Source organism: Ostrea edulis, chromosome 5, assembly GCF_947568905.1.
Source record: "Ostrea edulis chromosome 5, xbOstEdul1.1, whole genome shotgun sequence".
NCBI lineage: Eukaryota > Metazoa > Mollusca > Bivalvia > Ostreida > Ostreidae > Ostrea > Ostrea edulis.
Window position 1 is genome coordinate 91,698,084 of NC_079168.1, and position 16,977 is coordinate 91,715,060.

The following is a 16,977-nucleotide window of genomic DNA, read 5'->3' on the forward strand; positions in this document are numbered from 1 at the left end:
ATGATTTTAACCAACTTGAAACTTGAATCTGCTCTATGTCAGGAAGCTTTCAGGTAAATGTCAGCTCTTCTGGCTCAGTGGTTCTTGAGAAGATTTTTAAATGACCCCACCCTATTTTTGCATTTTTGTGATTATCTCCCTTTGAAGGGGGCATGGCCCTTCATTTGAACAAACTTGAAAGTCCTTCACCAAAGGATGCTTTGTGCCAAGTTTGGTTGAAATTGGCCAAGAAGTTCTGGAGAAGAAGTTGAAAATGTGAAAAGTTTACAGACAGGTGGACAGACGACGGACAACAAGCAATCAGAAAAGCTCACTTGAGCTAAAAAAAGATTTTCAAGATTTTTCTCTCCTACATATATGTATTATGTAAAACCTGATCCTGATTTTAGCCCCAACTTAACCCCAGTGTCCTTGAAAAAGAGGCCTACAAGCCTTATCGGTCACCTGAGTACTAGTGAAAAAGTATCATTACTCCCAAGGGCTATGAAATCTAGAAAAAAAATTCCTGTCCTGAATATCTAAGCTAAATTCTAATGTTCAGCATCAGCATAAAACAAGATGTGATCTTAAAACTTCAAAGCCCTCAAAAAAGCATACACTGATGAAAGGTTATACATAATATTATAGGTGTATTAACATTAAAACATTAAAAGATATGACTAATTTGGACTCATCCTAGAGTCAAAACCCTGGGTTGTGAAATTCACCATTTTTTTGTACATCCTTTTCTGCTATTCCTTAGTATGCATTTAGATTTTATACAGCATCAGTAAACTTACACATAAATACTATATACTAAGTTTGGCCCCACCATGGGGTCAGAACCCCTACCCCTGGGATCATCAAATTTACAATTTTGGCAAAGGACTAACTGCTCTTTCTAAATATCCATTTAGTTTCAATTTAGTATCAATAGCACTAAAGAAGATGTTATTTAAGTGTTTTTACACATAAACACTATATATTAAGTTTGGCTATGCTCTGGGGTCAGAACTCCTACCCCAGGGATCATGAAATTTACAATTTTGGTAGAGGCCTTTCTGCTCTACATCACTATGCATTTAGTTTTTCTTACACATGTGTGGTTCTAGAGAAGAAGATTTTTGAAAACTAGTCAATTATGGGCAGTATTGGCCCTACCCCTTAGGCCCCAGGAGTCATGAAATTTACAATTTATGTCCCCCTTGTTCCAAAGATGCTTCATACCAAATTGGAAAAGAATTGGAATGATAGTTATCAAGAAGTTAAAAATTTCTATTTTTCACACATTTAATAACTGACCATTTTGGCCCCACCCTAATACTAAAACCCCTACCATCATCAAATTTCCAATTTTGGTAAAGGACTACCTGCTCTTTTAAAATATCCATTTAGTTCCAATTTACTATCAATAACACTAAAGAAGATGCTATCTAAGTGTTTTACACATAAACACTATATACTAGTGCCTTGTTCACACGAAGAATTTAATTCGCATTAAACGTAAGTTAATGCGAATTAAATCTGAACCTCGTTCACATGGAGATTTTAATGCACATTAGTTTACTTCAAATTAAAATTTACGTCACAAATTAAATGTGAATTAAATTTACTTCGCATTAGCTCCGTGTGAACGCAAAGCGAAGCTAATGCGCATTAAATGTACACACATGTGTAATGGTAAATTTGGGTCACATGCATCATACCCATGGTCAGCTATATATATTTTATGCGAAAAACTAATCAAAATGATAATCACTAAAAACAAAATGTACAAAAAGCATGTCATTGAATAATGTCAGACATAAATCTGTGCTCAGAGTAATACATATGGAAGAAATTACATTTAAATACGACAAAAATGTTTTAAAATAGTGATAATATGATTTTCTTTTTTACATTTTAACAAATATGCAGCTCATTGTTAATTTTTTTATACCATATGATGTCATAGTAGACTTATAAACGTATTAGTAATTAAAAATTATGTCACAACAGTAGTCAGCGGAATAGTGAAAGAAACGTTCCGAGGTTTTTTCAAAACTGGGCTCATGAAGAAGCAACATATTGTCTAGAGTGAATGCTGGTCGTCAGAAATATAAGTAATTTCTTGGGAACATATAAAAACAAATACGACAGAACTCCTTGTGTGTAGATCAGTTACAACTTTCATTGTAAACATGTACACTATATATAGGCCTAGTGTTTTGAACAATTAATTCTGTATCTACACAATATTCATTAAAATATCTATAAAATAATTTTCAATACTATAGTCTAACCTTTAACTTAGAGATGCATACGAATTTAATGCGCATTATTTTACTTCGCATTAATATTACGGCCGTGTGAACGCTATTTAATTCAAATTAATTTAATGCGCATTATTTTACTTCGCATCAAATTTAATGCGAGGTAAAATTTAATGCGCATCCGTGTGAACGAGGCATAAGTTTGGCCCCGCCTTGGGGTCAGAACCCCTACCCAAGGGATCATGAAATTCACAATTTTGGTAGAGACCTTCTTGCTCTTCATCACTATGCATTTAGTTTTTCTTACACATGTGTAGTTCTAGAGAAGAGATGTGGTTTTAGAGAAGATGATTTTTGAAAATTATAGTCAATTTTGGGCAGTTTTGGCCCCACCTCTTGGGCCCCAGGGAAGCAGGAGTCCTGAAATTTACAATATATGTCCCCCTTGTTCCAAAGATGCTTCACACCGAATTGGAAAAGAATTGGAATGATAGTTATCAAGAAGTTAAAAATTTCTATTGTTTACACATTTGATAACTGGCCATTTTGGCCCCACCCTGATACCACAACCCCTACCCCTGGGATCATCAAATTTACAATTTTGGTAAAAGACTACCTGCTCTTTCTAAATATCCATTTAATTTCAATTTATTATCAATAGCACTAAAGGAAATGTTATTTAAGTGTTTTACACATAAACACTATATACCAAGTTTGGCCTCACCCATGGGTCAGAACCCCTATCCCGGGGATCATAAAATTTACAATTTTGGTAGAGGCCTTCATGCTCTACATCACTATGCATTTAGTTTTTCTTATATGTGTGCGGTTCTTGAGAAGATTTTTGAAAATTGGTCAATTTTGGCAGTTTTTGCCCTGCCCCTAGGGCCCCAGGAATCCTGAAATTTACAATTTATGTCCCCTTAGTCCAAAAGATGCTTCATACCAAATTTGAAAAGAATTGGACTGGTAGTTATCAAGAAGAAGTTAAAAATGTTCAACTGTAAGCGGACGACAACCAATTGCAATAGGTCACCTGAGTTTACTCATTATTTAAAAAAAGTGGATTCACACAACTAGGGAACATTTTCATATTGACACTAGTAAGGGTAACCCTACTACTCTTAAAAAAATATTTTTATTTTTTTTTCAAATTTCCTATATCATCATATAAAACTTTGAACAACTACGAATCTACAATGCTTGTATATTAATGTGACTATAATCATGGCCAGTGATTTTTGTTAAGAAAATTTTCAAAATTACTTTATATATTCCATTGTTAACCTTTGATCCCCTATTGAGGCCCCATCATATCAACCCCACCCCCAGACCATGATTTGAAGATACTTCAATCTGCAGCAACCAAGGATGCTTGCATATTAATCATTATGACTAATGGATCTCCTGGTCATGAGACTATCTAAAAAAAAATCCCTGTAAATTGCCATTTAAAAGTTTGATTTTCTATTGTAGCCCCACCCTACCCTCCCTACCCATGATTTGAATAAACAGGAATCTGCACTATCTGATGATGCATGTATATTTTAAATATGACCAATTATGGCCCTGCTGTTCATGAAAATTTTTTTCCTATATATCCCAATGTAAAACTTTGATCCTCTATTGAGGCCCCTCCCTACCACCAGCGGTCAAGATTTGAACAATTTTGAATCTTCCCTCATCAAGGAAGCATTCACACACAAGTTTTGCCTTTTCTGGTCCAGTAATGAGAAGATATTTTTTAAAATGATGTCATACTTTCGTTATTTCTTAATTATTTCTCCTTTGAAAAGGGAATGACCCTTCATATGAACATTTTAAATCCCTTTATTTGGATAATTTTGAATCCCCTTTACCAAAGGATGTTTTATGGCAAGTTTGGTTGAAATTGGCCCTAAAGTTGAAAGTCTTATATAAATGTTAAAAGTTTATGGAAGGACAGACAGATGCCACACGGAATGTGATCAGAAAAGCTGAGTTAAAAATCTGTTTTCAATATGCACACTATTAATGTCCCTCAAAGCAGAACCATTTTACATAAAGACGAGTTTTATGAATTGGGGAAATATACATGCACAATTGACTTTATGATTCACACAACTGGAAGGCATAACAAATGTTTAATTAAAAAGTCATAGATGCAGGCTTTGTATTGCATCATTAAATGTGTGATATATTGATGATGTCAAAAAGAAGTTTTGAATATATCAATAAATCTATTTGAATTCATTCATGGCATGCTAGCCTATCTTACTAGACCATAAAAACTACAGCCACTCATTCATGTATTTGACAAAGGTTATTTACATGTAAATACACAGCTACAAAACCTGTCATTCTTTTTATTCTTCTGCATTCTTCTACATTCCAATTTAGTTCAACAATTTTTCTCACAAATAATAAATGTGCATTTCCATTCACACCCTTTTACATGTATTCTATTGGTATAAAAACTAGTTATAGTGTACCATCAAGGAGTTATAATATAGTGATACCCTGCTACCTCTTCACCTGTGAAGGGGAAATAAACCTGGTCTTGTGGAACTAAAATCTTTCTTATCCTCTTAGTGATATACAATGTACATGTTAACTTTTAAATACAACAGGTTCATGGACCACAATAATCAGCTGCTATTCCTTAGTATGCATTTAGATTTTATACAGTGTTAGCAAACTTACACATAAACACTATATACTAAGTTTGAACCCACCCTGGGGTCAGAAGCCCTACCCCAGGGATCATGAAATTTACAATTTTGATAGAAGCCTTCCTGCTTTACATCTTAATGCATTTAGCTTTTCTTAAACATGTGCGGTCCTAGAGAAGAAGATTTTTGAAAATGGTCAATGTTTGGTAGATTTTGCCCCGCCTTTAAGGTCCATGGGGTGCAGGAATCCTGAAATTTATAATTTTGGTAGAGGCCTTCCTGCTCTACATCACTATGCATTTAGTTTTTCTATAAGTAAATGGAGAAAAAAGTTCCTTCCATTTTTGTATTATAATTCTTGATTAGCAAGAAAAACAGTTCTACCCAAACTGCAAAATCGTAAGGGAGGAGGAGCATTTCAGCTTCAGTACACGAGTTCAATTCATCGGTTAAACCTTTTGTTTCCACTACCACTCACCACTTAGCCTACTAATAAAACAAGAGGTCCGTGGGCCACATCGCTCACCTGAGTCACCTTGGTCCATATCTGAAGACTTTCCATATATATTTGCATGTAAAACTTTAGTCCCTATTATGGCCCCAACTACCCCTGGAGGCCACGATTTTTGCAAACTTGGATCTACACTACGTCAGAAAGCTTTCATGTAAATGTCAACTTCTTTGGCCCAATAGTTCTTGAGAAGAAGATTTTTAAAGATTTTCTCTATATATTTGTATGTAAAAATTTGACACCCCCCCCCCCCCCCCCCCCCCACTTGTGGCCCCATCCTACCCCCGGGGGCCATGATTTGAACAAACTTGAATCAGCACTATGTCAGAAAGTTTTCTTGTAAATATCAGCTTTTCTGACTCAGTGGTTCTTGAGAAGATTTTTAAAGATTTTTCCTATATATTTGTATGTAAAAATTTGATCCCCTATTGTGGCCCCATCCAACCCCCGGGGCCCATGATTTGAACAAACTTGAATCTGCATTATGTCAGGAAAATTTCATGTAAATCTCAGCTTTTCTGGCTCAGTGGTTCTTGAGAAGAAGATTTTTAAAGTTTTTCCCTATATATTTGTATGTAAAACTTTGATCCCCCCTTGTGGCCCCATCCTACCCCCGGGGGCCATGATTTGAACAAACTTGAATCTACAATATGTCAGGAAGCTTTCAGGTAAATTTCAGCTCTTCTGGCCCAGTGGTTCTTGAGAAGATTTTAAATGACCCCACCCTATTTTTGCATTTTTGTGATTATCTCCCCTTTGAAAGGGACAAGGTCCTTCATTTGAACAAACTTGAAAGCCCTTCACCCAAGGATGCTTTTGGCCAAGTTTGGTTGAAATTGGCCTAGTGGTTCTGGAGAAGAAGTCGAAAATGTGAAAAGTTTACAGACGGACGACGGACAAAATGTGATCAGAAAAGCTCACTTGAACCTTCGGTTCAGGTGAGCTAAAAATGACCAGCTAATAATTTGATCTATGCATTTTAAAAAAATAACGAACTTTGTATATAATAATAATGTGATAAGTATGTCACATGTCAAGAAAGGGGGGTGGAGTGTTGATACCTTACACCACTGGAGATTGATGCATAAAATATTATTATTGATGACATCATTTCATAGCAGTCTGTTGTAATAATAACTCGAGAAAATCTCAATGACAAAATATCCACATATGGTAGAGGAAATAAACGGTATTGTGAATTTTTTCTGTTGTCTTCTGCTACCAAACATCAGACATTTAATACAATAACTTTTGTATTTGGTACTAGCCTAAGGGTATTTGCTTGTGACACTCTGATAATCTGGCAGATATCTTTGTATCATTTTGTATCATCATGTATGTATTTTTGTCTTTAGCTGTCACTAATTTGTATACAAGAGTTGCCCAAGTGATGCATAATTTTCATAACTTCTTTTTCTGTAGAGTTACAAAATTTTTTTGTTCCGATATCCCATATTCTAATACAATAATAGCTCAATCGACAAATATGTTACATCATAACTCTACCTTTTTCTTTGTATGTTGATTGAATGATTGATTGATTGATGTTTTCCGCCACACTCAAAAAATTTCAGCTATCTGGTGGTGCCCAGTTTTTATTGGTGAAAGAGAGAACCCAGATACAATGTACCTGGGAAGAGACCACCAACCTTCCGAAAGTAAACTGGGAAACTTTCTCACTTACCGGCGCGAGCGGAATTCGAGCCCACGCCGACAGAGGTGAGAGGTCGTGTGATATTGAGCAGAATGCTTTAACCACTCGGCCATGGGCAAATCTTACAAAGAGTTGGGAAAAGGACACTACTCTACTTTTATGCCCTCAACTCTGCAGCAACAAATATCACACGACTCTCTGGCCTGTGCCCAGCTATACTTACATGCTATCGCCCTCAGCCGTGATGGAGTATATGTTGGAGACTGAGGTGGACTATCAGGACTTGATGGATTGTGATTTGAGATTGGAACTTCATGTTTCACAGTAATGTTGTGTCGAAAGTCTGTAAGAAAGAATTACCCCCGACATATTACAGTACACAGCAATTATCTATGAAAGTCTGTAAGAAAGAATTACCCCTGACATATTACAGTACACAGCAATTATCTATGAAAGTCTGTAAGAAAGAATTACCCCTGACATATTACAGTACACAGCAATTATCTGAGATACAGTACAATCTGTCTAAACCGGCTGTGTGTGGTTCCAAAGAAATTGGCCGGTTTGCACAGAGTCCGGAGTGCAGAATGTTGACAATAATGAGAGTTGCTTCCCTTGTACTCACTATCTATGCATACGTGTGTAATGATTGCTAATGTTTTATTATATCACAAAAGAATTCAAAATGTAAAAATATAAATGTCAGTGTTTTATTGTCGTGCTCATTTGAAAAAGTTTCAATTTTTATTAAACAGTTTAAAATCTGGGAATTATTCGCGCAATTTTCTGTTGGTAAATTGTTGATTTCGTCTACATCATCGCCGTTATCAAGTGCTACATTATGTACGTTCGTCAAGTTTGTGTTGTGTTCGTTTAAAATTTGTCTTTTCCAGCTTTCATTGTAAATGTATCGCTTTCAACTGTCTCAATTTGTGAAACGGAAACTGATGTAATGCCGAGTAATCGACCGGACATGGCGAATTGTGCTAACTAACTGCATATCATCACTGTCTGACTCGCCGTAGAGCTCCGAGAAGTCCACGAGGGGAAACCCTGCTTTTGGAAAACATAACGGGATTGTTGCCGATTTTGTTTCATTCCAAGAATGTATCGAATTCATCGATTAATTGAACTTTGTCTTTTAATGTCAGTTCTCGTCTCTGTCGTTAGGGGGAGGGCGCCATTACCTCGTGCGTGATGCTGCCATAATTGAAAAGTGCACCCCCTAAAAATCAGGTTTTATTTTAAACTGATCGCAACTCCTCACCAGTTGCACTCTTTTACTTACCTGTGGCTTCCCTTGAGACGCCCTTTGTGTACACCGCGTGTGATCGACTGAATACCGACAGGTTGGTCATCATGGGGTGGCTGGTTTAAATGCGATAATTAGAGCTTATTACGAGCAGTTGGGACCTTGTGTACACCGAATACAATTGACCGTAACAATTAGGGTGGTGTATCATCGAGGGGCCGGTTTACACAGGATAATTAAAGTTAATTGATAGCAGTTGGGACTGTGTAAGCTGGCTTATATATAGAATACGCAGTATCCGGAGTACAGGGAATTATTAATAAAGGATTTGTTAAAGAAATGTTAGGGACTATATTTTGTGGCCGGAATTGAGAGAGCGCCGGAGTATTCAGAGGCCGGTTTGGACAAATCATACTGTATATCAAATTATGCCATCCTTCATCATTCTATCATAATATACTACAACTTGGTGAAGTCAGGTACATCCATCTTATTTAAATTTTGTGCAGAATTTTACCAGAAGGTTCACTGATAGAAGAGCCACCAGACTTGAGCAGTTTGAGGCGGCTCTTTTTAAATTTTCCCTTCCTGGTCCTGGGTTTGGGGTTGCCCATGATTTGTTGTAGGATCATTATATTGAGTTCCCTTTCCACCAGCTCAATCTCCCTCTCCTTTAACTCCTGCTCCCTCTTATACAAAAACTCCTCCACCTTCTTCTGTTTCAGGGCTTCCTTTGTCAGTTCTTCCTCCCTACTCCTCAGCTCCTACAATACAGCCACACATGGGTTAGTTTCTGTTTCTGTTAAAACTTATATCAGTGACCCCGACTTGGCTAAATAACCTTGGTTTAGGGTATCATCACATTCATAAATAAACGTTGCCATATGCAGCCTTTGAGTTCAGTATTAGCTTCTAATTTCTTTCAAATTATACAAATTTGTGGCCCAGAGACAAAGATGGAAGGCCAGAAGATGGGTAAAAATAAAGTGCACTGCCACGGCACATGATACGCCCGTCACATATTGTTAACAGTATAGATTGTACCCATTAAAACATTTTTTTTAATATATCAACTTAATTAAATGTCACAGCGACCTTAAAGTAGGATGCGACACACCTTCTACCTAAGATGCATTAGTTGACCAATTTTGGTGATTCTAGGTGTAATAGTTTTCTAGTTATGAGCTGGACAAGTTTTTGCCATATATGGCCATATCTTCTTAATGAAAAGTCACAGTGACCTGGTTTTAATGTGCGACACACCTTCTACCCAAGATGTATCTACAGACAAAGTTTGATGATTCTAGGCCTTGTTATATTTAAGTTACGGGTCGGACACGAAAAAGCTAACAGACGGACAGACAGACGGATATCTTCTTAATGAAAAGTCACAGTGACCTGGTTTTAATGTGCGACACACCTTCTACCCAAGATGTATCTACAGACAAAGTTTGATGATTCTAGGCCTTGTAGTATTTAAGTTACGGGTCGGACACGAAAAAGCTAACAGACGGACGGACAGACGGATATCTTCTTAATGAAAAGTCACAGTGACCTGGTTTTAATGTGCGACACACCTTCTACCCAAGATGTATCTACAGACAAAGTTTGATGATTCTAGGCCTTGTTTTATTTAAGTTACGGGTCGGACACGAAAAAGCTAACAGACGGACGGACAGACGGATCTCTTCTTAATGAAAAGTCACAGTGACCTGGTTTTAATGTGCGACACACCTTCTACCCAAGATGTATCTACAGACAAAGTTTGATGATTCTAGGCCTTGTAGTATTTAAGTTACGGGTCGGACACGAAAAAGCTAACAGACGGACGGACATGAACGCCATACCATAATACGTCCCGTCTTAAGACGGGCGTATAATAAAAAGAACAAGACCAAGCAATTTCTATATATCACCAAAACTGTTTGCAGGTGCTATCACTATGTACTTCATTTGCTTTTTAAATGTTCAGGATTAAAGATTTCACAAGCTTCAGTAGGAAACGGTACATAATACACCCATCACAAGCTTCAGTAGGAAACAGTACAAAATACACCCATCACAAGCTTCAGTAGGAAACGGTACATAATACACCCACCACAAGCTTCAGTAGGAAACGGTACAAAATACACCCATCACAAGCTTCAGTAGGAAACGGTACAAAATACACCCATCACAAGCTTCAGTGGGAAACGGTACATAATACACCCATCACAAGCTTCAGTAGGAAACGGTACATAATACACCCATCACAAGCATCAGTAGGAAACGGTACAAAATACAAAATACACCCATCATAAGCTTCAGTAGGAAACGGTAAAAATACATAATACACCCACCACAAGCTTCAGTAGGAAACAGTACAAAATACACCCATCACAAGCTTCAGTAGGAAACGGTACAAAATACACCCATCACAAGCTTCAGTAGGTTTTTTTTCTTAAGCCATGAGTTGTAGAACTTATGGTATAGTATCAGCCATCATCAAGCTATGATATACTTTCTTTTGCATCATATGAATAAACAGTCCTAGCTTAAAAATTGTGACAGAAGGTAGATAGATAAACCAAAAGTTCTTTGTGTAAAATATGTTCCCAAAATTCAACAACTTGTATTTTTTTCCCAAATATCAAAGAATCAAAATTCTTGCAATATGCACACTTTCAAGCTGTTAACATGTAAGCCTCAGCTTGATAACTGTGAGAAGAGCTAAATGGACAAACCAGTACTAACTTTGTAATATTTCCTTAAAACTAATTTCAACAACCTGTAATTTTCTCAAAAACAAAAGAAAATCCTTACCACATACACACCTTCAATACTCATACAAAGACTTTGAAAAATAAGAAGGTCCTCACTTGAAAACTGAGGGAGGAGTAAGATGGATATGCCATGTAACCTTCACGATAATTTGATTTCAAATAAAGGGACAAAACTCTGCAAGAAAGGTCAAAATGGATCAAAACTGCAACATGATCTAGAGTGACCTACAAAGTGTACACAAAAGGTTCCAGCTTAACATGACAGAGAAATTAAAATAGAAACAGAAAACCCCTTACAGACGGACGTACAAACCATAAAATGGGCGTATAAAAACAATCGCAAAAAGTCATCTGGGTTATATCACCATGTATGATCCTTAATAATTACAAAGAAATTAAATTATATCTTTCTTTAAAAAAATTAAAGACAAGAGATGGGCAAGGTGCGAGCTTTTTGGGGGTGTTCTTTGTTTGTGATACACAAAATGCAGCAAATCAAACTTAAACTATTCTAGTGGGACTAGGGCTCATCCATATGAAATTACAAATTTTCAGAAAAATCCATCCACCAGTCTCTTTGAAAATATTCAGACAAAATCATGTCAACAGATAGACGGACAGAGAAACTATGATTCCATTATATCTTCTCATATATTTATCCAGTAGTATCTTGTTAAGAGAACATATCATCACAAAATCTAAAACAAAATGAAGTTTGAAGAAAAAAAACACCTGTAAAATGGAGAAAAACAGTAACGCAAACAGTACAACATATGCCTGTTAGACCTTCAGTGCAATATCTGTATCCATGATCAGAAAAACTCCAAAAAACTATTTGACCTACTTTTAGCCCTGAAGTAGGTCATGGTGCACCAATGAAGTTGAAATGTGATCTGATTGTATATTTCTCTGAGAGGGAGGTTCTGATAAAATTTCAGGACAATATCTGTATTCATAACCAAAAAAAATCTGGAAAACAAAAACAAGATTTTTCTACTAAGTGATACCATATATACAACCTTGACCTTGAGAAACAATAGGCATCCTCCTCTTGGCATAGGGTGTATGTGTACAAAGTTTGACGGTCCTAGCCACAACAGTTTGGTCTACAAGGTTTTCCTACCACGTGAGACCTTGACCTTGAAGAACAATAGGTGTCCTCCACTTGACATGAAGAATATGTGTACCAAGTTTGAGGGTCCTTGCCCTAATAGTTCGGTTTGTATTCTGCATACAATGTTTACCTATTATCTGACACTACAACCTTGACCTTGAAAAACAAAAGCATCTTCCTCTCATCAAGGTGATCAAATGTACCAAGTTGTAAGATCCTGGAGCTAACAGTTCATTTTGCATTTTGCCTACAAGGTCTGGACAGACGGTATACCATAATATGTCCTGTCAACAGGCGTATAAAAATTAACCATGAAAATATGTGCACATCTTTATACGGTGAATAAAGAGTGTAAAACTTTTATGAATAACCCACCTGCTGGTCTCTCTGAATATGTTTGAAGAACTAAATTACATCAAAAGACAGATGGACAGACATAGACAAATGGATATACAAACATACACGATGATTCCATTATACCCTCTAGTTCTGTCTCTGTAAAAGAACAGAACTGCTGCACATCTGTATATAAAGAGTCCACTTACTAATCATGTCTACAGACAGATGGACATGTTGATTCCAACATACCTCCCCAAAACGGTATAAAGACGTTTAACAGGCTAATCTTTGTTTGTATACTAAAACCATTGAAGGATTTTGACCAAAACTTTCTTTTCTTTTTATAGCATCCTAAACTAAAGCTTCATGCCTATAAAAAATTTAAAGGTACGTATTGATGTGTGGCCAAAAACATCCTCTTCAATAAATGCTAGAGTGCAATGTACTGCTATCTCTATCAAATAAAATTGACATGAGAAAGAAATAAAATATCAATTTACTTTATTTGTTACTTGTAGCACAAAGATACCCCACAGATGTTCATCTCTATCAACAAAGTAAAGTTTCAATGAACTCTCAAAAGCTACTAACCGAAAATTTACTGAACTTTGAAAAATGTAACATATTTAAATACAATAGCCATCCTTCATGTCAACTTGTTTATACTGACAAAAAGTTTAAAACAGTGTCTATTTTGTGAAAACATCCCGGATTCTCAGTGATCAATCAATGGGGGTCTTAGTTTATCTTAGTCAAAATTACTGCCTTTTACCACTTAATCCTGTATATTCTATCTACATTATTCATGCACTCTTTGTTTCCTCATCTTCCTCTTCATTGATTGACGTTACAATCTAATTACTCGGTATCATCAGCTCCTGATTGCTTTGGTTAACGAAGTACTATTATTTTTATGCATATTATATATAACAAAGCAGAAACTCATTTTGATTTGAATTTGTACTTTCTGAATCATCATTATGATCAAATATCATTTTCCATCTTTTTAAAAGATTTGGTTGTGAAACACAAGTGACCCACTGACAGCTTAATTATAAAGGTCAATTCTTATCACCATGGGAATGAACTTGTCATGAGGACTAAACCCATTAAATATCAAAACAAGGATGAATTTTTTACCAAAGAATGAGAGACGGACATATGGAAATCTATATACCCCAGAATATAAGAGTTTTGGGGCACATGATTTATGCAAGTGAATAAAATAGTTTAAATGTATTTGTATCAAACTATAGCTCTCGAGGGTGGGGGTGGCATCTATCCAATTCTTCCCTCTGAGTTCTCTGTAGCTATACTGAAGGTTGACCTATATATATAAATGCAGAACTTGTTATGCTACCAAACTTTATAAATGTATGTGTATCTAATTTCCTTTTGATGTTGCTTAAACTCAAAACAAATATTCTTTAAAATATAGACAAACTTTCAGAAAGTGTAGACAGACTATTGTCTACATGTAAGCTTTTTTTGTAATTTGCCACAGTTCTAAAGGAGAAATGAAATGATATGTTCAAAGATGTGAAATGTGTTTTTGTTCAATTATAATTAAAACACGTAATAAGAAACAGATCAAAACAAATTTCCAAACTTAATTAGATTTCAGTATCCTGAAAAACAGGAATATTCTATTGCAGGGGAAAGCAGTAAACTATCATACACAAACATTCATTATACTACCACCATACATTTGGTTTATCTCTTGGATCAATCACGCTAGAACAAGTGTACTAAAATGAACCAAGTGAACCTCCTCAAGATGTTTACATATCTACTGACAAAATTTGGCTCTTTATAATTTGATGATGATTATTTTATTCACTTGAGGCATGTTGCTAAAATTAAAAGAAAAATAATTTTAAGTGCAAATACTGCTTGCTAAGAGAGTTCCTACTTACTTTAACATTATTTGCATCAAAACTATAATTGATACTTACAATAACAGATCTATTTTAAAGGTTGCATTTATTCTGATTAACAATCTATATAAAACTTTTAGGTGAATATATTCATAAGAAAGCTTTTTTTAAGACCTAAAATACTGATAATCTTCAAGTCTTTTTGCTGACATTGCATAAAGTATGTAAAGAAAAGGACATAATGCTCTCTCTCTCTCTCTCTCTCTCTCTCTCTCTCTCTCTCTCTCCCTCTCTTCCTCTCCTCTCTCTCTCTCTCTCCTCTCCTCTCTTTACATTGTATATCAGACAATGGTCATCTTTCTTTCCTTATGAATTCAGTTACCTTTTCTTTACTCCTAAGTTCATTAAACATTTCCTCAATTTCCAACCTCCAGTCCTCCTGCATGGTGTGGAAGCTTTCCTGAGGGGTGGTCATAAAAGGGGAGGTGGAAATTTCATCCAATCGACGTAGGATTTCAGCGAAAGTGGGTCTCTGGTGAGACTCCTGGTGCCAACAATCTGGAGACAATTCATTGTATATACATTCTGTGTTATATGATATAACTCAATGTAAAATACAAAATATAGGATATGCCACCTTTCTAAACCTGACAGAGATACATTAACAGAAACACAGTTCAACATCAGAAAATCGCACATTTTCATTAAACAACATAAAAAAATACATACAAATGCATTAAAACGTTAAAATTTCCCAAAATGATATATATCTACCATGCACAAAGTCTAATCTAATAAAGATTTTGCAAAGACCTATAACATATCACATGAAGATTGAGTTACTTTATCCTTCACTTTGAAAGAAAAGAGAGAAACCTCACCAGACATGAGATGAGCAAAAAGTCCTGGACACGTGGAGGGTATTGGGAGGGTCAGTTTGTTGACGGCTACTCCATAAGCCACACCCAAGGCATCTATCCCCTTATAGGGGGTCTCTCCTGTCAGTAGCTCCCACAGTACCACACCATAACTGTCAGGGATAAATTTTTAAAATTACATTCACTAATATGGACACATACTATGAAAATAAAAATTTTAAAAAAACACAGTTCCATAAAACTGAGTGCAATATATGATAACGTATATATTGTGTTATAATAAATGTACATTTAAATGCAAAGCAAAAGATTTACGTGCATTAAACCTTTGAGGAAAGCAGGTAAAAAGATATTGTATGCATTCTTTCAGCACAAGTCCTCTAATCCAATTACATCTATATTATTTTGCCTTGGGGGGGATTAATTCTAATTCATCAAAGCCATATGTTGAGCATGTTCAATATCAAACAAATATTTCACTGTCCTTTCAGTGGTTTATCCACATATTTGTCTATATAGGACATATATGTTGATATAAGAAATGTAATATTCATTGTAATCATAATTGCTACAAAAACTTTTATACCCAAGTTAATATGTATACGGTGTGACCGTTGGACCGAGCGAAGCATGTAATGGTCATTGGAGTGTCCCAAGTGGTAATCATAATTCCGTTATGATTCATTTAAAAATATATATGAAATTTTCCTTGCGCTAAAAACCCAGTAACATCTCAATATCAAAGGGGTTTATATGGGGACAACAGTTTTACAGGATCCGCCTATTCATTGAACGCGGGAAATAAAACGCAAGGCGACGTAAACTGTGCATTGTGACGTCACATTTAGCCTCAACTTTTTTCTCTTTGCCAAAGCAAACAATTATAAACAACAATAATACATTCCGTATGCAATGAAAAAGGCCGTTATAAAACTAAATAAAATTAACCAATAAATTCAAAATGGTAAAAATGTAACCGTAATTTTATCGTATATTCTTATTTAAAGAAACTCATGAACTCGTTCGTCTATTTAGTCGTATTACGGTTTTATATGTAATTATTTGCTAAAACCTGTTACATTGATAATTATACTATTCACTTTAAACTAACTGAGTGTTTAAATTACGAATTGCACGTCAGAGTCTTCTATTATTGGCATTCAAAATAAAACACGAATAACTGTTGAAGCAGGTAATGAAAAAATAAATGGCGGCGCCCATATGGATCACGAAAATTTCAGTGAACGTATATAGAGATTGTCTCTTTTTCTTTTGCTGATTTTGACTTTTTTCTTTTACATACATGTTACATGTACCTTTAGAGCCTTGCTTCGCGGACGGGCCTTTGGCCCGTCCGAGCTTTGCTCGATATTATACAGCATTTCTTATTACAGTGTGTATCTTTATCACTTCATGTCGAAAGTCAAATATTAAAACTTACATAGTTTTGCCTTCTCATAGTTACCATGTTAGGCCAATTAAAATTAATTGATAGATTATCACCCCCCCCCCCCCCTCCTCCCCACTGGGCCTGCCTCGACTTTTTTTATTTTCGCAAAAATTACGATTTCACACTTGCTTCCCAGTGACATGAGTGAATGATTAAAGTCACAGAATGTTGGTTTTATATCTTCTACCAAGGATTCTTTGAATGTTAACTTGATTAACACTTTGTGTGATGGCTTTTGTCATTAATATTGGGGGGGAG

The 16,977-nt window shown here is 35.7% G+C and overlaps 1 protein-coding gene across 2 annotated transcripts in view; it reads right to left on the bottom strand.

Moving 5' to 3' along the window:
• The window catches only part of LOC125649771 (mitogen-activated protein kinase kinase kinase 11-like), a 51,582-nt gene that overhangs the window by 5,571 nt on the left and 29,034 nt on the right, over nt 1-16,977 (bottom strand). For both annotated transcript variants that reach the window (XM_048877515.2, XM_048877516.2), the window contains exons 3-6: nt 15,273-15,421; nt 14,774-14,949; nt 8,817-9,063; nt 7,271-7,390 (exon numbers count right to left, since the gene is read on the bottom strand). In XM_048877515.2, the coding sequence (XP_048733472.1) occupies nt 7,271-7,390; nt 8,817-9,063; nt 14,774-14,949; nt 15,273-15,421 (692 nt within the window). The remainder of the gene's footprint in view (nt 1-7,270; nt 7,391-8,816; nt 9,064-14,773; nt 14,950-15,272; nt 15,422-16,977) is intronic.